This window comes from Festucalex cinctus, chromosome 1, assembly GCF_051991245.1.
Source record: "Festucalex cinctus isolate MCC-2025b chromosome 1, RoL_Fcin_1.0, whole genome shotgun sequence".
NCBI lineage: Eukaryota > Metazoa > Chordata > Actinopteri > Syngnathiformes > Syngnathidae > Festucalex > Festucalex cinctus.
Window position 1 is genome coordinate 51,070,396 of NC_135411.1, and position 22,649 is coordinate 51,093,044.

The following is a 22,649-nucleotide window of genomic DNA, read 5'->3' on the forward strand; positions in this document are numbered from 1 at the left end:
AGTTCACTGTGTAATGGATGCAAGTGTATTAAAACTTATGTACTAAAACATTTATGAAAAATGTAAATAAGATTATATTAAAATAAATTGAAAATGTACTTGTGTTGTTGATTTTTAATTAGATGATTTGTCAGGTTAATTTTTTATTTTAATTTTTTATTTTTTTTATTTTTTAATAAAGAACAGTGACATATTAAGAATTAAGAATATGAATATATATATATATATATATATATATATATATATATATATATATATATTAGCGCGGGGAAAGATGGGGGGGAAATCTGATTATGCTCCACTGTAAATGTGGCGCTTGGAAACAACTTTACCGATGCTCAAACACCGGTATGACATCATTGCCCCATTTTCTATGAAATAAACACAGTTTCAGAGTGAATTGGAGTAATGGCTGTGTTTTGTGTTACCTACGTCTTTCTACTGTCAATTATAAAATAATGTGACGAGGCAAAAAGGGACTATACTGCCATTTGGTAGGTTCGGTTTATATAATTATTGAACGTAATATCGCGTTGGTATTGAAAATTTTAAAATTTTCTAAAATGGCTGGCAGTGAATGAGTTTTAACAGAACATTGCACAAGAAATGTGTTGCACAAACCAGAAATAGTTAAGCTGATTTTCATCTGTAGTGCTTTTTGGCAGAGGCAGCGACAGCAGGTCTAACACACTGATAAAATCCTGCCAACAATAGTCCAGACACACACAAAAAAATGACATATTTGCATACATTTACTTATTAACCATCACTGATTGATTACTTGATGTCTGCCCATCTTTTTTTTAAGGTTCAGTTTAAACTGCTGTAGACAACTCTTCAACAGTTAAAAGGTAGAGAGACTAGTTCCACACCCCTTTTTATTTTATGTATTCAGAATCATTTTTGTTTAGGTTCAGGTGTTATCCTCTCCGAATGTTTGTTAACAGTAATTTTACATGAAGTGTTGTTTTCTTTTCTTTTATGGTTTTCAAATCAAGTATTTCCGCATAAACACGCCTCCCCCATGTACTTTGACAGGCGACACTCACTGTCACTTTTGGTCAGTTTTCTACAATTTTGGATTAAATTGAATAGCCAATGAACTAAAACTTGTACTGAAGCTAATTACACAGTGAGTTTTGCTAAAATGTTGTGCACATTGTTATTCGTTATAAATCATAAATTATTATTCCTTTTCGAGGGAAAACTACATTGAGGACTACATTTCCCATGACGCCGTGGCAGCCTGTCACCGCGCTTTGTACGTATGACGTCACTCACTTCCCAGATGCTCTTGTTTTGGCTGCTTGTTTGGCTTTTACGTGATCTACCTTGGCCACAAAGAAGACGGTTTGTACTGGCATTCCAGCAATAAGCGGCAGTATTGTCTTTTTCTGTTGTCTTTCTACCTGACACGTTGATCTTATATTGCATGTACGCGGTCTGAGACACTACTGTGGACACTAATTTAGAAGTCCACAACTAGTTATGGTACTGGGTAGCTTGCTAGCTAGCCAAGCTATTTAACGTTAGCTTAACCGACTGTGTGGTTATTTTCGCTCTTTAAACTTGCGCGGAAATAATCATTACTTTTCTTCATGTTTGTGTTTCACTGCGGCTTCCTATATGCACGGATACCATCATAACGTTAGCGTTAATGTCCACATGAATTTGATTTGTGTCAAGTTTTGCCAGCTAGACGTCGTTCATAGCTTTAATAGTCATGTCCGTTTTATCATAGGTATTTGTAAAACTTTTTAGTCTGTTAGTCTTTGTTTTTTAACTCAAAGTCACAGGTTTGATGGGCGAGGTTGTTTCTGTTCTGATCACTTCTTGCTTTTAACACTCGCCAAGTTCGGGGTTCTGTTTCTGAACTGAGGCCAATGTAAATTCAATCGTGATTCACCTCATTTAAATGTGATGTCCTCGCAATTATTCTTCATTCCAGAGATTCTGTGTGCACTTGTATTTTAACTGGTGTGTGTGTTCTAGATGGTGTCAATCAAGCAGTGACTGCGTACAAGACAATTTAGGGGTCTGGAGAGTTACGTATCATCATGGCAGATGGATGCAGTGATGACGAAGTCATTCACCTGGCAAGCTTCAACATTCACCGAAGTCAAGGTAGGCATCCTCAACTTACCAACTCAATTGCTTCATGAGTCTGTTTCTAACTTGAAATGTTCATAAATCAATGTAATATTTCCCATTGAAACACAATGTGTTCCAGTCCCAAAATTAAATTAAACTTACCTGTTTTTGTTGAAGTTAGCTTTTCAAAAAGCTCAAGGTGGGGGGGTACAATTTTCAAAACTTATATCATGGTATAAACAATGAGTGGCTCGTTAAGGTCTGAAACAAGCAAAAAAAAAAAAAAAAAACACTGCATGTCCTGCATGGCAAAAGTGAAGAACACAACTACGGCGACAGGATCGGCCGGCGTACAACAACACCAGTGCGGTGAGCAGGGGGATAGGAAGAGGTCAAGATCAAGTTCTAGAATGTTCTACAAGTGAGATTTAATAAATGACATCTAGACGGTCAAAACACGCTCGCTGGTGCAGTTTACACAAGTGCTAGCCAATGTGTGTAGTTTTGTACATACAAATTTAAATTTTCTTATATTCTATAAAATAATTAAACCTTATTGAATGTCATTTTTTAAGACTATTCCATATGTCAAAATGAAACAATGTTCGGCACAACCTGTAAAGCATCACCAGTCCTACAGAAGTGTAGACTGGTGTGAAAGTAGACAGAGATATTTTTCGTGACTCACCCACAGCTAAAGGGATGATGTGCTGCTTAGTGGTTTAAAAACATGGTACTAAATAAATAGTCAAAAATAAGTTTGAATTTTTATTGATATTTTTACCAATGAGTTAGACAAACATGATCAATAAACCATGCAAATCGTTATTGTTGATGAAAATACACCTCGAGTCTGATATACAGTGTCCCCTCGTTTTCCGCTGGGGTTAGGTTAAAAAAATACCCCCAAAATGTGAAGTTGTTAGCTTTATGTTTTAAATTTATTATACATGTTTTAAGGCTCTAAAACACCTTACCACACAGTTTATACTTTTCTCATTGAGGCATTTACATTTTCTCACATTACTCTCTTGTTTAATCATTCTCAATGTTCTAACTTTCATAAATTTTATGAAATAGGTACATTACTGTAAAAAAAATAAAATAAAATACGCAAAACAGCAAAGCCATGAAAAGTGAACCGCGTTATAGCGAGGGAACACTTAATTTTAAAACATGTCCTCCTTTTTGACCTTATTGAAGTGGCCACCCTACATGCCCACGATCCTCGTGAGGATGAGCGGTTCAGAAAAGGGATAGATGGACTGTGCACGTTTTGATGCTGACAGCCTGACTAATTTGCCGTTGCTACTGATCACTTATTAACAAACCAGGCTTACGCAAATGTGCTATTTATTTAGCCGACAAAAATAGCTATAGTGGGTCTGACGTCACTTTATCCATCCATCCATCCATCCATCCATCCATTTTCTTGACCGCTTATTCCTCACAAGGGTCGCGGGGGGGTGCTAGCGCCTATCTCAGCTGGCTCTGGGCAGTAGGCGGGGGACACTCTGGACTGGTTGCCAGCCCATCGCAGGACGTCACTTTAGTTCCGTTGAATAAAATCTATGGGAAGAGATTTGTCTAAAATCTCACTGTTTCAGAGGAAAATGGTTTGCTGACAAGCTTGTTGATTAGCTATCCAAAAATGAAAACCAGTTGGTTGTTAATTATTACATGCAAATGTGTTTTTTGTCTTCTGCATTTATACTTGTTTAACCAAGAAAGTAGGCTATATACTGTACAGGTATGTTTTTATTTCTATCCAAATGCCCGATTATTTGCTAGAATTTTCAGTAGGATATCCGAATACCAAAATATTTGATAGCTGCAACCCTAATAATATTAATTTTGAGTTGTTTTGAGGCACGCCCAAACGAGTTCTTTCACCAACCACCCTTGTCAAAACTAGATTGCACCCCACAAGCCATATTGCACACGCTGCACCCCAACTTCAAATTTTCCCTAACATAAATACATTATTATTATTATTATTATTATTATTATTATCATTATTATTAATAATATTATAAATTCAGTTTGGTACAAAATGAGTTCACATATTTTTTTTATTTGTCTTAATATTTTCAAATCTTTAAACATTTTCTTGCTTTACTTTGTTGGATGAGGAAGTTGCCGTCACACTATGCCCTCAAGTTGGTCTCTCAGGCAGGCTGCGAAGCATGAACTACGGGTGATCGGATTTTTGATCGGGAATAAAAAGACTTTGATCAAATATTCCGATCACTTACTTTTTCACGAATATCGGACTATTATAATCGGTGGCCGATCGATCGGAGTATCCCTAAAAAATACGTAGTGGATTTGCAATTTTCACATCGTGGTACTTTAAATGGACAAATTAATCAAATTAATTCGATTTATTGCCCAGCCCCAGTCACAAGATCCATGTAGTCTAATGGCCTTCTTGGTGGTCAACAACGCGTCACTTCCATAGAGGTATGGAAGTGATGCATTGTTGACCACAAAGAGTGGTCACTTGAGCCAGTAACAGCGCAGCCTCTCGGCGACGGTCATTTTGAAAAGCCAATAAGATCTTCAAAACATTGACGTGCTGGTTGCCAGGGTAACTCTTTTTCTTCTTTTTTTTTAAGTCAAACCCTACACGTAACCCCACCAATGTCATAAAGCCATGTTTTGTTTTGTTTTTTTTATGCTGCATCCTCCCAAATACGCACAAGACTCATCCATTCATATGCTTGTTTGAGTAAGCATTCATGGTTAGTGCTCTGCAACCAAACTTGAAAGAAAAAAAATTGCGAAGGACCGACGTGGAGAGTGATTGACACGTGGCATGTGGTCCAATCCCGTAGTCTGTTTTGGTTTCCATGGCCAGTGACATCGTGCGTAAAAGGTATCCTACTTTGTCCATGTAGGAAGCAATCCCAGCCATTTCATGGTGATTGACATATTGAACAGCCAATGAGATTCTGAAGCATCATGGTATTTTTTTTTATTATTTTTTTTTGAACAAATCCAGGCTTTATTACATAGAGATGAAAGAACCTCATAGCGCGTGATAAAGGACCAAATCTCGTTAATGCGCATCATGCTTTTGCTTTGTATGTCAAAATGATGTCTAAATGTGAATATAGTGGCTATAATAGAATAGTGACAAATTAAAATGAATTTTTAGCAAACTAGACCTGGAATTTCAAGGGTCACCCAAATGACATACTTTATGTATCCTGTTTTGGAAAATCCTGTGTAAAACGCTCATTTTCTGTGCTATCATTGTCAAACGAAACGGAAGGAGGTAAAACACCAAGTTTTGATCCTAGTGTTTTCAAATCCTAATCACCAGTGCCAGTAGCACTTAAAAAATTCAAAGTGTTAGCTTCAAAAAGAGACCAAAACTTTGCTGATAGTTCAAATGGTTCAAAAACAGTTTCAATTTTACTTTTGATGCACCCTTTTTAGGCGTTTTCGGCAAAAATGGCAAGAATGTTAAAGAAAATCATAAAGTGGTATCTCACATTGTCATTTAAAAGATGAATTCAATACAAATTTAGATTATTTTGCGAATTCTTTGATTGCTTCGCTCACACGATTACCAGCGAGCGCTTTCTCATTTGTCTAGTAAGAATCCAAACACCAGATCATACGTAGCTTAGTTGCAAAACGCGGGAGGAAGAGCACAGATCTGTCCACTCGTATGACAAGCACTTCCAATAACATTTCCTTTCAGTTTCCCGTTTCTTTGCAGCCATTCTGACTGTTAACTGATTTCTTTTCATTTTGGCCTATCAACATGGGACCTGCTTCCATTTTCATTGAACACAGCCAGTTCTGGCATGTGTGATTGCATTGTATGTAGGTGGGACTTAAATAACATACACATTGTAAATAGAGACATCTATTGGGTGTGTCTCGATCGTTGAGGCATCCATTAAATAGTTCACTTGAGAATATACAATTTCTGCTAGTTACTGTTGGTATAATATAGAGAACATTAAAGATATGAGGATCAGGTAACAGTTCCCTTCAGAATTTTTCAGTTGCCTCTTCAGGATGTTGTCTAACAATGTCAATGTTTGTTTAGGCTTCAATGCCCGTCAGAGGGAGCTGATCACTATTTCTGATGATTCTGATGAGGAGTCTGTGACTTTAGTGTCCCACAGTCCTGTTTTAGTTCCAGATGATACTGCTGATGAAGATGATGTGAGCATACTAGAGGTGAGGAAGAATTCTTTGTTCAAGGGGAACTAAACCCAAGATGTCAAAACGTTTTCGTATATTAAATGTGCATATCTTCTTAACAGCTACTTTTTTATGGGCTGAAATATGTGCGGCGGTGGCGCTGCGAGGCGCTATTGTTTTTGAAGGAATTCTTCTTATTATTATTATTTTTCTTCTCCATAAACAATCACATTTTTGAGACACTAAACGTGAACAAAAACTCACTAAAGTTTACACACACATCGGTCGGGCCTGGCGAAAAATTTGGTATTTTAAAGTCGCCATACATAACAGAAAAGTGGCTCTGTAGCGCCCTCTACATAGGTTTAACGCACCCCTGTCCCACTACGATTGTCTGAAGGCTACGAAAATTGTGTGACACCTGTAGCAGATGAACAAAAAAAGTCTTTGATAGGTGTACCCTAAAATAGACAAGAAGTGAGGTATGAGTATTTGAATGTCCAATTTTGGCCCAGTTTTGCACATTTACAGGGGTCATACTTTTGCTTGCTTCTCCTACACGGTTAACCCAATTGACTTCAAACTTGGGCTGTATTATATCAACACCTGGGACAACATCATGGTACAAAATCAAAAGTTTTTGACATACTATATGACGGGGACGGGGCATCAAATTTAGAGTTTCAAAATCTCTTACTTAATGAAGCATTCCCGGTTGTACGTTTAACCTAGAGCTACAAAAATTGGTAAACATATGTAACAGCCTACGACCTACATAAAATGTCTGTTGGTGCCATATGCTAAACCTAACAGGAAGTCCACCATTTTGATTTACATTGGAATTTGTAGCTATTCTTTGTGGCTTTTTATAGGGGTCATATTTTAACAAACTCCTCCTACATTATTTATCCGACAGTCTTCAAACTTGGTGTGTTTCATCTAAAGATGTTGAAGATGCAAAGTTATCGAGATTTTAATTTTGTCGCACACCGTTGCCCTAGCGATGCATTGTTTGCCCAGATAAATGCTGCTTTTTTTTCTTTTTTTTTTTCTTTTCTTTTTCTTTAGTCTAAGCGTGTGAAAACTTGTGAAGCTTTGCACACACATCAGACCTGTCATAAACGTGAATATTTTAGAGAAATGGCTCAATAGCTCCCTCTAGACATTTTTATGAAGCTTTTCCGATTGTATGATTCAGCAAGATTTGTGAAAATTGGGACAGATACCTATCAGCCTAAGACCTACAAAAAAGTATTCTGTAGCCGTATGCTAAACCTAACAGGACGTCCACCATGTTGATTTTATTTTGGAAATTAGTCATCATTTTTGGCCTTTTCATCATGAAACTTTACACACACACGGCATGGCAAAAACATTTACAATTTAGACGGTTCTTGTTCTATGAAACAGTACCGCAACATGCCAGTGCCCCGACTTGCAAGTACCCCAACGTGGCCGGGTTGCGAGGGCCCTTTATAGCTGTTAGCAGCTCTAGTTTAGATTTGAATTTGAATCGCTAAACTTGAATAATTGTATTGAAAAACTGTATCTGAATTACATACATTGAATTTGTGCTGTTCATTTTGAATGACTGGATTGAAAAACTGAATTTGAATCACCTAAATTGAATTTGTATTTTTTAGTCTGAATCACTGTAGTGAAAAACTGAATATGTATTGTAAGATTTAAATGTGGATTAAAAAAAAAAAAATGAATATTCCGTACATGTTCACATTCAGTTTTACAAATAAATTAAAATTTTCTCCACTCAAATTCAGTTCGTTTGACAAACATCCAGGTACTTTAGGAAGAGCAATCGAATACAGATACACAGATCTCCTCTTTGGCCAATCAGTGCCTTTGTTTATCACCTGACGTCACTTTATCCGGAACAGCTTATCTCCAGTTGAGTGGAGAAAATTTGAATTTGTATTTACAAAACTGAATGTGAACATATAGGGAATATTGAATTTTTTTTACACATTCAAATTTTACAATACAGATTCAGTTTTTCACTTCAGTGATTCAAACAAAAAAATACAAATTCAATTTAGGTAATTCAAATTCAGTTTTTAAATCCAGTTATTCAAAATGAACAGCACAAATTCACTTCATGTAATTCAGATAGTTATTCAAGTTTAGCGTTTCAAATTCAAATCTAAATAATTTAGATTCAGTTTCTGAATATTTCATATGCTGCACCTAAAAGTCTTAAATTTTCTCAAAAATCAACCTGCCTTTTGTGTGCACCAAGTTCCAAAATCTATAAATGTTACGTGTGACTTCAGTAAGCACTCCGCTTGACTGACTGTATGCGTCGGAGCATTTCTGTTGACACATTGCTTATATAGGAGATGCGGTCCTGGTTGAGGACTGTTAGGCACGATGAGAACCCGAAAGACTCAATTGAAAGATGACGACGTCCTTGGAAGGGAGTTTGCGGAGTATTAACCTGTCACATGCGCACAGTCCTCAACTTACAAATACAATGGGTTCCGAGAATTTGTCAAATCACATAAAATTTAAAGTAAAATTCTATGAAATTATGTTGTTTAAATAAAAATAATAAAAATGTATTTAAAAAAAAAAAAGAAACAAATGATATACAGTGTATATATAGACTTTACGCTGATCTGATCAGCTTGATCGTGATTGGCCGATTCTTGGCATTTTATGAATGATCAGTTTTCGCCTGTAATGTCACAATTTGGCTGATCGATCAATGACAATATTGATTGACTCAGCAAATTACATAGCCTACACAGTCATGTTTAGTGTTTACTAGGGGTGTTAAAAAAAATCGATTCGGCGATATATCGCGATACTACATCGCGCGATTCTCGAATCGATTCAATAAGGGCAGAATCGATTTTTTTTTTTTTTTTTTTAGGATTCACACCTTGAGCATGGAAGAATGTTATATGAACAGAACATTAAGCCTTAATATTTTATTTTAATGCTGTTCAAACATGAAACAGATTACAACCTCTATAAGACTGAAATTTCAGATAAATAAATAATACATTTTCATATAAATCTTACACTCTACAAGCTTACTGATTAGTATTTTCTAAATTTTAATGAAAAAAAATCGCAACAATCGACTTATAAATTCGTATCGGGATTAATCGGTATCGAATCGAATCGTGACCTGTGAATCGTGATACGAATCGAATCGTCAGGTACTAGGCAATTCACACCCCTAGTGTTTACCGTGTGGACGTTTTGTGCTGACATCTTACATGTTTGAATCAATTTATTTTATGTATTTACGTATTCATTTCCTGTCACATGTTTAATGAGCTTAGCGAGCTCAGTGAAAAACATGTCATAGGAAACTTTTTTTTTTTTTTTTTTTACACCTCGCTAACAAGTATTGTGTTAAAGTACTTACCCCCGTAAGAAAAATTGTATCCCCTCCCATGCCACGGGAGCACGCACGCAGAGTGGAAGCCACGCGATAGCACTGCCTACGCATGTTTTCAATCAACACATGAAGAACACACGTGTGGTCAGTTTTTTAAACATTTTGTAACAAGAAAAAAAGGTTTTTCGTGGAGAAGCAGAAGAGAAAGCAACCATCACTCCTGCCGTGGACTCAAAATGCGTTCAATGAACACAGGCACACAGTAGAAAATCACAGTCATGCATAGAAAAAGCTCAGACGAATGACAGAGCGACATGGGTCTCTCACAAGGGTCGCGGGAGTGCTGGAGCCTAACCCAGCCGCCTGCGGACAGTAGGCGGGGTACACCCTGAACTGGTTGCCAGCCAATCTTAGGGTCCTTAATATGAATACTTTTAATTTCACAGTTGTCTGCCTTTACTTTTTTAATTTTCCCTTTTGTGTCTTGTTAATTCTATTGTAGTGACAATTGTCTTGACTAGTACCCCAACAAAAGGATGTTTAAAACTGGCGCTGACAGTGACATGTACTGAACTGTAGTTAATGCATCACGGGCTATAGAAATGTCATGTTACTTTATCATTATTATTGGCTGTAGATAGCATAATTGTTTATAATGATCTTGAAATGTGTTTTTTTTTTGTTTTTTTTGGTTTTATTTTATTTTTTTCAATCTCTTTGTTCTAGCCACAAACCCCTGCACGCAGACATTTAATACGTCCGGCGGCAAAGTGGAGCGGGGCCTCGCAAGACCTTTCAAATTCTGGACCTTCTATGAGTGACCCATGTGCCCCCTCGACCTCCAGGTCGGAAGTCAGCTCATCCGTACTCACACAGCCAAAAGGTGGGATGCCACAAGAGATAAAGGTGGAGACCAGAGTTGATTATTCAACTCAAACCAAACCTACCTCTGGACTCGCCAAAGCTGCCACACTGGGTGCAAAGCACTTTCAGCCTAGCATATCTGGACAGCCAATCACTTCTCAGAGTGTTTCACAGACGCCCTCTGCCTCTATGACATCACAAGGAAAGGCGTGTAAAAGTGGCAGTGTTCAAGTCAATCCTCAGGCGAGCACTTCATCCGCAAAGCCGCAGCCTAAAGCAAGCACATCTACCCAGCTTCACCCTAGCGGTGCATCGAAATTAGGAGGCCAACTTCTCCCGGAGAAGAAGTCGAACCCCAACATCCTTCCTCAACAACCCAACATCCAAGTCTTCGCTTTGAAAATGGAGCCTCAGCAACAGAACAAGGCCCACACCACAAGCCAGCCTGCCTTGCAACCCACGCACGGCAATCTTATTCAGATTGAACCCCAACCCCTGGCCCAGGCCCCGGCCCAGGCTCCCACACAGGCCCCCCAGGCCCGTCAAATGGCACCTGGGATGCAGTCCGAGGTGCTCATAGCGGCGGCCCCTCAGAGGCTGGGCCCTCCGGAGGCGGGCCACCAGATCATGCTCGGGAGCCAGGCAGCTGGGAACGGCGGTGACAATCCCCAGCCGCAGGGTGGCGCCTCGGGTGCATTGCCACAAACCCGCATCAATTCAAAACAACCTGCTCAGCCGGCTCCTACAGCTTCAGTTCCTCACAACAGGATCGAGATGCATCAGATTCTGGATCCCGGCCCCAACCCGGAAAGGGTCAACCCAGTCCCCGGTCTCGTTGCAATCCCGCCTGTTGCTGAGGACATTCCCAGAATAGAGGATGCAAGGCCTGGTCCTTCTGTGCCACGAGAGAGGTTGGATCAGGACCACATCAGAAGACTCATTACTGGTGTTGTAAGTCACAATGTACATTTTTTGGTCATTTCCTCTTAAAGTGGAAATCAACCCCCCCAAAAAGTTCTTGACGATATGTTCTATGTCACCCCACTAGTCTAAAACTATACGGTATTTTGGTTAATATTGTGTTCGTGGAATATGATTTAAGTATTAAACAGCACTTTTTATTAATATCAGAAGGCCATTTTGCCACTTGCTATCGAGTGAAAATGACATCACAGATGCTCAGGTCGCAAGTAATAACCAACCACAGCTCAGCTTCAGAAGACTGGTAAGCTGTGATTGGTCGTTGCCAGATCTCAAAGCATCTGTGATGTCATCTTCAGTCAACAGCAAGTGGTAAAATGGCCGCCTCCTGAGATGGATAGTGACTGGATTTAGCTGCAAAATTCATGTTCCACAAATGTAATCTTAATCAGAATGTCACGTTTAGACTGGTGAGGTCACATATATTTGACAAGAAATGTTTAAGCTTGACTTCCCTTTTAAGTTCAAATGTATGCTGAGGCCTAAATGTTTTTTTTCTTTCTCTCTCAAGTTGGATCTCTTCCCAAATGTCCAGGAAGCCTACGTAGCACAACTCATCCAGAAAAATAATGTGAAAGACCTAAATTTGTAAGAAATTTTTTTTTTTACTGTTTTAAAAGTGATTTGCCGCTCTGTTCTATGTCAACACAATTTAGAGAATGCACTTTTCAAGGAATTTGAACTCATTTGAATGTCAACGAGTGAACGTTTGTATTATTTCGTGTTTGGTGATTTATTGTAATTTGCTGTACAAGTACTGTGATTGAATGATCTATCATTCATAGTAGATGGTCATTGCACCTAACTAATAAGTTGCATAGTGCACACAATCACAAATTTTTACATGCACCTTTTCCTTGCGTTTTTCAAGTATCTGCAACCTGCTGTTGGAGAACCCCGACTATCCAAAGACAGAGGTGGCTGCAGCCGCAGTAGCGCCCGTCAGCATCTTACTGGACTTTGGAGACAGTAACACAGAGGTAATGACCTTGGAAGCATGGAAATAATACTGCAACATGTCATTGCATGTGCCTTTGTGTACAAATATTCGGCTCTCTGGGGGGGTCCTGCCGATCCAAGTGTCAAATTAATCCATGAGACAAGACCACATCCACAAAACAAAAATATGACAAATATAGTATGTAAAATATGCTATACTGTTAAGGGAACTGTTTTGATTTGGGGGGAAAAAAAAAGAAGTAAAATCACGTTTCCTTTGGTATCTTTTCAGGTAACTGAGGATCTGTTTGATTTCGACAAGCTAGACCCGCTAGGTCTGGCGGTGACGATGCAGGCTGCAGACTTGCTCATGGCCGACTTCAGGATGATCAGCTGCCAGGACATCAAATGGGCCCTCAATGTACTGAAAGGACACTATGCAATCACACGCAAGGTGCTTATTGTCTCCCACATCAGCCCCATTTAAATAAAAAAAAATAATAATAAAAAAATAAAATAAAAAGAACATGAAATCTCTCTCAATAAAACCAAAAGCGGCACGGTAGTCGAGTGGTTAGCACATCCGCTTCCCAGTTCTGAGGTCTCCGGTTCGAGTCCAGGCTCGGACCTTCCTGGGTGGAGTTTGCATGTTCTCCCCGTGCCCGCGTGGGTCTTCTCCGGGTACTCCGGTCTCCTCCCACATTCCAAAGACGTGCATGGCAGGTTAATTGGGCGCTCCGAATTGTCCCTAGGTGTGCGTGTGAGTGTGGATGGTTGTTCGTCTCTGTGTGCCCTGCGATTGGTTGGCAACCAGTCCAGGGTGTCCCCCGCCTACTGCCCAGAGCCAGCTGAGATAGGCGCCAGCAACCCCCGCGACCCTTGTGAGGAATAAGCGGTCAAGAAAATGGATGGATGGATAAAACCAAAAGCCAAGCTCAAAATTCTGTTTGTGTAAATGTATTAATCTGTGTTTTTTTTTTTTTTTTCGTTTTTTTTTTTTTTTTTTAAACCAATTCTTAGGTAGACGTATTGTAATGGGGAATGTATGTTTCGTGCTTGTACGATGAGTGGTCTCTCGATTTTACTCTCTTAGGCCTTATTTGACGCTCTGAATAAGTCTCAAGAATCAGGCGACCCCTCAGGGAAGCGACGACGAAGCAAAACGTCCACGGAACGCTGCTACATCGATTTCCATTTTGAACATGGTGAGAAGAAACAAAAAAAAAAACTTTTAGTGTACGTGTGTGTTCATTGATTTCAAACCCTAGAATTAGTGAATTTGCTTCTGTGCTGCAGGTCAGGTCAAGTTTGAAAAGAGGATGTACCTTTTGGAGAAAGGCCGACGCTACTGCAGGACGTACTGCAAATTGGAACCTTCTTTACAAAAAGAGCTTACCTTCTTTCAACAGAAGGCCAAGGAATGGGCAGAGGTACTTTACTTGTACACATTTATTTTTGTCCCATGTAGTTACATTTTGTTCCAAATGTGATTCAAGATGTTTGTTGTTCGGTTTCCAGCATGAAGACTTCCTCCTGGCGCTGCAAGTCAATGAAGATGAATATAAGAACGTAGGTTTATTTCACACTTTAACTCTTTTACTGCCACACGTTATTAAAAAACAACCCCCAATGCCAGCGGATTTCGAGCATTTTAACTAATTTTTTCAAAGTAAACAGAATATTGTGTTCTTTTGCTTCATAAACAACATGGGTACCACATGAAAGATCGCATTCCATTCTTTCATTAGAAAAAAACAACTATGTTTCTACCTTATTCCGTTCTTTAGTAATCACCATTTGAAAATAGGTCATTTGAGTGACATTGAGCGAAAATTGAAAAGAAAAGATACATTTACTCCACAACAGTGACTTTGCTACTAATAATAATAATAACTAATGATAACTAATAAATTTTGCTTAGTGACGTTCCGCTCCGTCAAATTAGGTTTAATAGGTTTAGGCTTTGATCATTCACGTCAGCCTTGAGAACGTTCTATTTAATCAGATTGCATCATGTTTCATTGTAATTCGCAGCTCTAGTTAGGGCCCGCCCAGCTACTGCTGCCATCTGCTGGCCATAGTTAGTGGGTGTTTTTTTTATTTCACAACTCATTGACCCGGCTGCGCTGCACCTGGACGTTGCACTGACCACTGATATATTCACAAAAAAATTAAAAAAGGAGTTGACGTCACTTAACGTTTATGGCGGCATACATCATGATTTTACTAAGTGTTATTAAACTTTTTTGGCGGTCAAAGAGTTAAGATGTGACTTTCTGCCGTCATGCCTCTTTAAAATGAAGCATTTTTTCTGAGAATTGTTGAACATGCTTTTGACTGTAGTTTCATCACCATGAGGTTCCATTTATCTTTTTGTTTGTTTTGTTTGTTTTTTTATCCAGGATGGCCAGCTGATTGAGTGTGGCTGTTGCTATGGAGAGTTTGCCTTTGAGAAAATGACACAGTGTTCGGACGGCCATTTGTTCTGTAAAGAGTGCCTGGTCAAATATGCTCAAGAGGCAGCGTTTGGCTCCGGAAAGGTACGTCCTTGATGCCAATAAGCAATGGTTGGAAAGTCCACAGTGCTCTAAAAGATGCTACAGGAAGTCTCAATAGAATTCAACCTTCAACTAAACTAAATAAGGGCCCATTTCATTCATCTTTTTTCGCCAGTTTGAGTGAAATGCTCTGTACCATAGCACACTAAAAACCAAGGTTTCAGCATTTCTCATCTGTAAAACAATGAGGTGGGCTCTGATAATGTAGGAATTTGAATAGATGTCTGCCTACTGTTTCTTAATAAGTAATGCATTTGATTTCCCCAAACTAGGTCCTTCATCAACGTACTTTTAAAAATACATTTAATCCTTACAGTTGATTCTTAAAAATGCCATAGTTGTCTAATCGTGTCAAACCAGTGACAAGAAAACGACTAATAGTTTTTTAGTCTCTCATTTTATTGTGTAGATTGTAGACAAGATTGTCTCATATTCCTGTTGTGAGTATCAAACGTAAATTTCGGTGTACAACAAAAATGAAGAAATTTGTTTAGCCACTATTCTAACACTTGTCCAATCCTTTTTGATGTTAGTGTAATTTCTGTGCATTGCATACAGTTTTAAAATCTGATGAGATTTGTTAGAGGTATGGGGTTGGATTTGTTTCCTGTTGTGGCAATTTACAAATTACTAAAATGCTATATTAGTGCATTCATTGTGGAATTGAAGTGTTTGTATTTGTAGTACATTGGATGTAATAACATGAGTACAGCGTTCCCTTGTTTATTGCTGGGGTTGCATTCCAAAATATACCCGCAATAAGTGAAATTCGCGAAGTAGTCAACTTAATTTTTTACATTATAAATGTTTTAAGGCTGTAAAACCCCTCACCACACACTTCATACATTTCCCATAGAGACGTTTATATTTTCTCACATTTCTCTCTTGTTTGAACACTCAACGTTTAAACCTTCATAAATTAAAAGAAAAAATTAGGTACACTACTGTAAAAAAAAAGAAAGAAAAAAAGTATGCAAAATTGTACCCCATAAGGGAGGGAACACCTGTCTGTTTTTGTTTTGTTTGTAATTGTCTGAACTGACTTAAAACTACTTTGCATATGTGTATGCATTCACTTTGCAGTCACAGCTTAGCTGCATGGAGTCAGGCTGCCTTTGCTCATACCCAGTCTGTGAACTGGAGAAGGTCCTACCAGAAAACATCCTTTACAAATATTACGAGAGACAGGCGGAAGAGGCCATAGCTGCCACCTGCGCGGATGAACTAGTAAGGTAAGAATGAAGTAAGTGTGCGTCTGTTGAAGTCCCATGTTATATGAGCTTTTGCTCCACAGCAGGTTGCAATGATGATGATAGTGTAGCGTGGAGTGTGCAGAGCAATACTTATGAATGCAACTGTTCGTACAGCTAAGAAAGGTTATTAGACACGTTAGTGTGTACTTTTGGGTCTGGCCTTTGTGCTACACATTTACCAATCAAGACAATCAATCACTTTTACTTTGTTTTGTTGACCTAGCGTTGATAACCATCAATAATGTTTTGATAACTGACAGTGACAGGTTTATTTCACTGAACTAAGTCTGAGTGATGCAAAATTTGATGGCTTCATTAGCTCTGAAACAATGACAGGAGAGTGATTTTGATGGCAATATCGACCTTTTAGAAAAATAGTGTTAGTGTTTCAAATGTCTTTATTTTTGTCTCTTTATTTCTGTTTGCGTAATGTGCAACAAAAGTACTGTTTATATTGGAATAGTTTTCCCCTTTTTGGTTATATACAGTTCTAATATACAGTAAATTACGGATGTAACGATAACGGCAATATTGTGATATTGCAATATTAAACTACCACAATATATCGTCATCATGTCATGATATTAAAAGTATTAAAAAAAAAAGGTTGATTTCCATTTGTGCAGTTCTAGCACCCTCTGGTGGCTAGTTCTTTAGTGCTGTTTAATTTTCACAAAGCATGTTTTGACCCTTTTATGTTTAAAATCAACGCTATTGGTCATATGAAGGGGCACGTAATATGCTTGTGAACTGAGTCAATATGTGGAGGAACTCGATATGTGCACGCATTAGCAAGTAAGTGCCTCAATATTAATTATTAGAGATTGTAAGTTGTTTATATGAATTGCTGTAATGTACAAAAGCACAATAATGTTTTGTTTTGTTTCGTATGAGCTTTTTATTTATTTTTTATTTTTATTTTTTTTATTTTTATTTTTTTTTTTTTTTTCCTTCCTTCCTTCTTCTTTTTTACAATATTGTGAGTTCGAGTCCAGGCTCCGGCCTTCCTGGGTGACAGGGGCGGACTGACCCACGGGGGTACCGGGGAAATCCCCGGTGGGCCGCCGGGCCGGAGGGAGCCGGGCCACAAAAAAAAATAACAACAATAAAATAAAAAATATATAAAATTTTAAAAAAAAGAGAGAATATATGTACAGCCAGCCCACTATTTTATAAATACAGGCCGACTCGATACGAAGCCACAACAGCCATGCAGCCGCGCACCGCCACTTTTGAGGAGGACACGCACTGCTGGCGCCTGGCGGAGTGACTCGCCCAAGTCATTGCAAACACAAACTCAGAACAATGCTGGCCAACTGGCCTGTATGCTTCGTCGGATTGTCGCTTTGTGATCAATAATAAGCAGCACTGCAGCAGTAAATTAACTACAAAAGAGCGCACGAGCACGTCAGCCCACAGGAGCGCACCAGCCCCCCCGCCCCCTAAGTTGTAAGAGCTTGTTACTATATCAAGATACGGATAGCAAGGGAGAAAAGAGAGAAAAATGTCAAAGAAAAAAGGCGGTTGAGAAGGAAATGAGTGGTGCCGAAGAAATAAGATGGAAGAAAATAACAATGCTACATGAAAGCGCAGCCAAATGCTTTTTAGTGAAGGAAAGGGGCCCAAAGACGCTGAGGCAGGTTCCAGCAGCACGTCGACAGGTAGGCCCGGTGGAAAGCACATTTAATATGGCTCAATATTAGACCAAGTAGTCCATACATTTAATGCAAGGAAGACACAAGGAAACAGTCGTGTTGTTCGGTGTAAAAGTGAGCAAATGATGAAAGTGAGAGGATCAAGCATGACCTGATGTTTACTGTAGTCAACCTGCTCATTAATGGTACTGTGTGGTTGGAAATCAACTTGGTCTTGTCTAAGTTGTCTTAGAGCTCACTTTACATTATTAATGTATTAGTATAATACATTAATACAATAATAATTCATTCAGTAATATTACATTAATATTACTGAATGAATTATTTACATTTGAGCTAGGGGCTGGGGCGTACAATTGCATATTTTCGTCAACATTAAGATACTGACAAAACATTTGTTCTCAAGACAACATAAACCAAGATATTTAAGACATGGTAACAAATATTTTGTAGCCATGCGTGTTTAAAAATAATATATATATATATATATATATATATATATATATATATATATATGAGTTTCTATACACTTTGAATCACTTCTACAACCACTAAAAGGGCCTAACAATATAGTCATTAAACTGTTGTCTTGTTCGCGGCATTGCGGCATACACAGGAAACCCGTACACCTGTTTTACGTTTTTAGTCATGTGATATTCAACATACAGTGGATTAAGGTAAAAAATAAAATAAAATTCTTCGCGTTAGTGCAACACACCAGGCTTGCTGGACCCCCACAATGTTAAGTATATATGCGTGCGTGCGTGCGAATAAGGATCCCTGAGCAGATAATCCGATACAAATAACTAGACTTTAACTTAACAAAAGGCGCATGGAAAAAAGTTCCATGGAAGCAACAACGTACAAAGTAGAAAATAACAAAACTATACAGCATAAGTACCAAACAACCGAGAGTGCGCAGGAGGGCTAAACCGCCGCGAGCAAGATATCAAAAGGGGGAAAACTACTAGGCGTCTAAAATAACTAAAAGAGCCGAAGAACAACTAAGGACGCGCGCGTGGACAAAACCGCTGCGGACAGGAGAATAAGTCATAAAACAAAACGTAGCAAGACGAGGAACGAGTAGTCGAATTGGCAGCAAGCAAGGGAGCAATGCGGAATAGCCCGACGTCTCCTGTCTGCAGACACCCAGCTTTTAACCCCTGCTGATTACAAAGTGACAGTAGGTGCGCCGTGTTTGACTCCGCCCCTCTGTCACCATGGCAACTTCAAACAGAAAACAAACTCAACAAGATAGCCAAAACATAACAGTATCCCCCCCCCCAAAAGGGACGCCCCCTGGCGGCCTACCTAGGCTTCGAAGGATTGAGCGAGTGGAAGTCGCGAATCAACGCGGGGTCAAGGATCCAGGAGCGGGGGACCCAGGAGCGTTCCTCAGGGCCATACCCCTCCCAGTCGACCAGGCACTGGAGTCCTCTACCCCTCCTTCTCGAGTCCAGCAGCACTCTTAACGGTGTACACGGGCTGATCATTGACCAACCTTGGAGGAGGTGGAGGCACCGCAGGAGGGCTTAGAGGGCTCTCAGAAACCGGTTTAAGCAACGAGACGTGAAATACAGGGTGCACCTTGAGAGTGGGCGGCAGCCTCAACTTCATGGCCGCCGGGTTAATGACAGAGTCGATGACGAAAGGACCAATGGAGAGTGGCCCCAGTTTCCTCGATTCTCCGGCCAGTTGCAAGTTCCGTGTCGAAAGCCACACACTCTCGCCCGGTTGATAGGTGGGGGCTGGAACCCGGTGTCGATCCGCAATCTGCTGATTCCGAGCCGTGGTGCGCCCCAAAGCCGCCCTGGTGTCTCGCCACACTCGTCGAGCCCTGCGAAGGTGAACCTGGACAGAAGGAACAGAGACACTCCTCTCCTGTGTTGGAAAAATCGGGGGTTGGTAACCATAGGCCGCTTGGAATGGCGACAGTCCAGTGGCTGAACAGACAAGGGAGTTGTGGGCGTACTCGACCCAAGGTAAGTGAGTGGACCAGGTCGATGGGTGTTGCTGGCAGACACACCGAAGAGCTGATTCGAGGGTCTGGTTTGAGCGCTCTGCCTGTCCATTAGTCTGGGGATGGTACCCAGATGATAAGCTGGAAGTGGCCCCCAAAGCCTTGCAGAAAACCTTCCAGACGCGCGAGACAAATTGCGGTCCTCGGTCTGAGACCAGGTCCACCGGGATACCGTGGAGCCGGAACACCTCCCCGATGAGAATCTCCGCCGTCTCCAGGGCTGAGGGAAGCTTTGGCAGCGCACCAAATGGACCATCTTTGAGAAACGGTCCACCACATTCAGGATGACCGTCTTCCCACGTGACTGTGGGAGGCCTGTAACAAAGTCCAGCGCGACGTGAGACCATGGGCGAGCCGGAATTGGTAAGGGGTGCAGCAGCCCAGCAGGGGGTTGGTGAGAAGGCTTGTTCCGAGCGCAGACAGAACATGCAGAGACGAACTCACCAATGTCCTTCCGAAGCCCTGGCCACCAAAACCTCTGGGCTACGAGGAAATGAGTCCGGCCCATAACCGGATGGCAAGCCAACTTGGAGGAGTGACCCCAATCCAATACCTCCGGGCGCAGGTGGACCGGAACGAACAGTTTGTCTGCTGGGCATCCGTCGGGTACATGAGTGTCCTTGATGGCACCTGCCACCTTTTTTTCAACTTCCCATTGGAGAGCCCCCACCACCCGGGTTGCCGGAACAATAGTCTCTGGGGTGGCGTGGTCCTCAGTCGGACCAAACATCCGGGACAAGGCGTCGGGCTTGGCGTTGTGTGACCCTGGGCGGTAAGTGATTGTGTAATCGAAGCGGGTGAGGAACAACGCCCATCGGGCCTGGCATGGGTTGAGTCTGTGGGCTGCCTTTAAGTATGCCAAGTTTTTATGGTCAGTCAAGATCTGAAAAGGTTCCACAGCACCCTCCAACCAGTGCCTCCACTCCCCGAGTGCCAACACTATTGCCAGCAACTCCCTATTACCCACGTCATAATTGCTCTCGGCCGGGGTCAGGCGCCGTGAGGAAAATGCACATGGATGCAGACGCTGGTCGACTGGGGACCGCTGAGACAACACTGCCCCCACTCCCGTCTCCGAAGCATCGACCTCTACAACAAAAGGGAGAGCAGTGTTAGGGTGAATGAGGACCGGCGCGTTAGAAAATAAATCCTTCAAACGAGAGAAAGCAGCTTCAGCTCTTGGGGTCCACCTAAACTGGTCCTTGTTTGATGTAAGCCTTGTCAGAGGTTCCGCCACCATGCTATAATTTCGAATAAAACGCCTGTAGAAGTTGGCGAAGCCCAGGAACCTCTGCAAGTGCTTCCTTGATGTGGGAGACGGCCAGTCGACCACAGCCTGTATCTTGGCTGGATCCGCTTTCAGTTGGCCCTTCTCCACTATGAACCCCAAGAACATTTCTCAGCCTTGACGTAAAGACGATTTTCTAGATGGCGTTGGAGGACTAGTCGGACATGTTGTCGGTGCTCGGGGAGGTCTCTGGAAAATATCAAAATATCATCAAGGTAAACAAAACAGAATTTGTTTATCATGTCCCGTAATACATCATTGATCAAGTTCTGGAAAACCGCAGGTGCGTTGCAAAGGCCAAACGGCATAACCAAATACTCATAATGACCCATAGGTGTGTTAAATGCTGTCTTCCACTCGTCCCCCTTTCTCACCCTAACCAAGTGATAAGCATTGCGCAAGTCCAATTTGGTAAAAATGGTAGCAGACTGTAGTGGTGCGAACGCGGAATCTAGCAGTGGCAATGGATATTTATTCTTTACTGTAATGTCATTGAGACCTCGGTAATCGATACAAGGTCTTAACGTTTTGTCTTTCTTGTCCGTGAAGAAAAACCCAGCGCCTACTGGTGATTTTGATGGGCGACTGAGCCCTGTTGCCAGCGAGGTTGAGATGTATTCGTGGAGTGCTTCCTGTTCTGGCTTTGAGATCTGATATAGTCTCGCGTGTGGCAGGGGCGCGTTGGGAACGAGATTGATGGCACAGTCGTATGGCCGATGAGGTGGAAGAGACAGAGTGGAAGAGATTGGCAGATCTCAGGCAGTTAGAGTGGCAAAACAAACTCCAATTGGTTATCTCGGCCTTTTTCCAGTCAATGTCTGGGTTATGCATTGCTAGCCAAGTCAGTCCCAACACTACAGGGGCCTTATGCATGTGTGCAACAAAAAATTGTCTGTTCTCCACGTGGTTACCTGGCAAGCGTATTTGCAAAATATCCGTAATATGTGTTACCAGGGCCAACAGCCGTCCGTCCAGATCAAATACCTCAGTGGGCTTCTCCAGCTCTAACACCGGGCATCTCAACTTGTTAACAATTGATTCATCTAAAAAACAGTCATCAGCCCCGGAGTCCACCAGGGCTACAATTTCAACCCTGGCCCCATAACCCGACACCTCCCCTCTTAATTGCAGTCTTTTCCCCTTCGCCGCCGAAACGGCCGACGAGTACTCACAGTTAGGGGACGAGGAGGTCCGGGGATTCGTACTGTTGGGCCATCGATCGGGTCTAGCTGGGCAGGCCGAAATGAGGTGCCCCGACACCCCGCAGTAGAAACAGAGACGGCTTGTCGTCCGTCGTTGGCGCTCCGCCGGAGTGAGCTGTCCTCCTCCCAATTGCATGGCTTCCTCGGCGTGGGCAGTCGGCGGGCTGGCAGCTGCCGAAGGAGTAGGGAGAAGACCCGGAGCTGGCTCAACCGTGGCTGGTGCCCTCATCCCCCGGGTGTTGAAGCCTGGCTTCCGCCGTTCCTCGT

The 22,649-nt window shown here is 41.2% G+C and overlaps 1 protein-coding gene across 5 annotated transcripts in view; it reads left to right on the forward strand.

Annotated features, from left to right (window-relative positions):
* Nucleotides 1–1,252: 1,252 nt before the first annotated feature.
* rnf216 (ring finger protein 216) overlaps nt 1,253–22,649 on the forward strand; it is a 30,747-nt gene continuing 9,350 nt past the window's right edge. Inside the window, exons 1-12 of one of the 5 annotated variants that reach the window (XM_077540246.1) lie at nt 1,253–1,350; nt 1,993–2,124; nt 6,158–6,291; nt 10,349–11,437; nt 11,979–12,055; nt 12,339–12,447; nt 12,699–12,860; nt 13,500–13,611; nt 13,703–13,836; nt 13,925–13,975; nt 14,809–14,946; nt 16,048–16,196. In XM_077540246.1, the coding sequence (XP_077396372.1) occupies nt 2,058–2,124; nt 6,158–6,291; nt 10,349–11,437; nt 11,979–12,055; nt 12,339–12,447; nt 12,699–12,860; nt 13,500–13,611; nt 13,703–13,836; nt 13,925–13,975; nt 14,809–14,946; nt 16,048–16,196 (2,222 nt within the window). In that variant the 5' untranslated portion in view covers nt 1,253–1,350; nt 1,993–2,057. Of the gene's footprint in view, nt 1,382–1,414; nt 1,435–1,992; nt 2,125–5,221; nt 5,372–6,157; nt 6,292–10,348; nt 11,438–11,978; nt 12,056–12,338; nt 12,448–12,698; nt 12,861–13,499; nt 13,612–13,702; nt 13,837–13,924; nt 13,976–14,808; nt 14,947–16,047; nt 16,197–22,649 lie in introns of those variants that run through there. The other 4 variants (XM_077540267.1, XM_077540256.1, XM_077540260.1 and 1 more) reach the window with 4 other exon arrangements.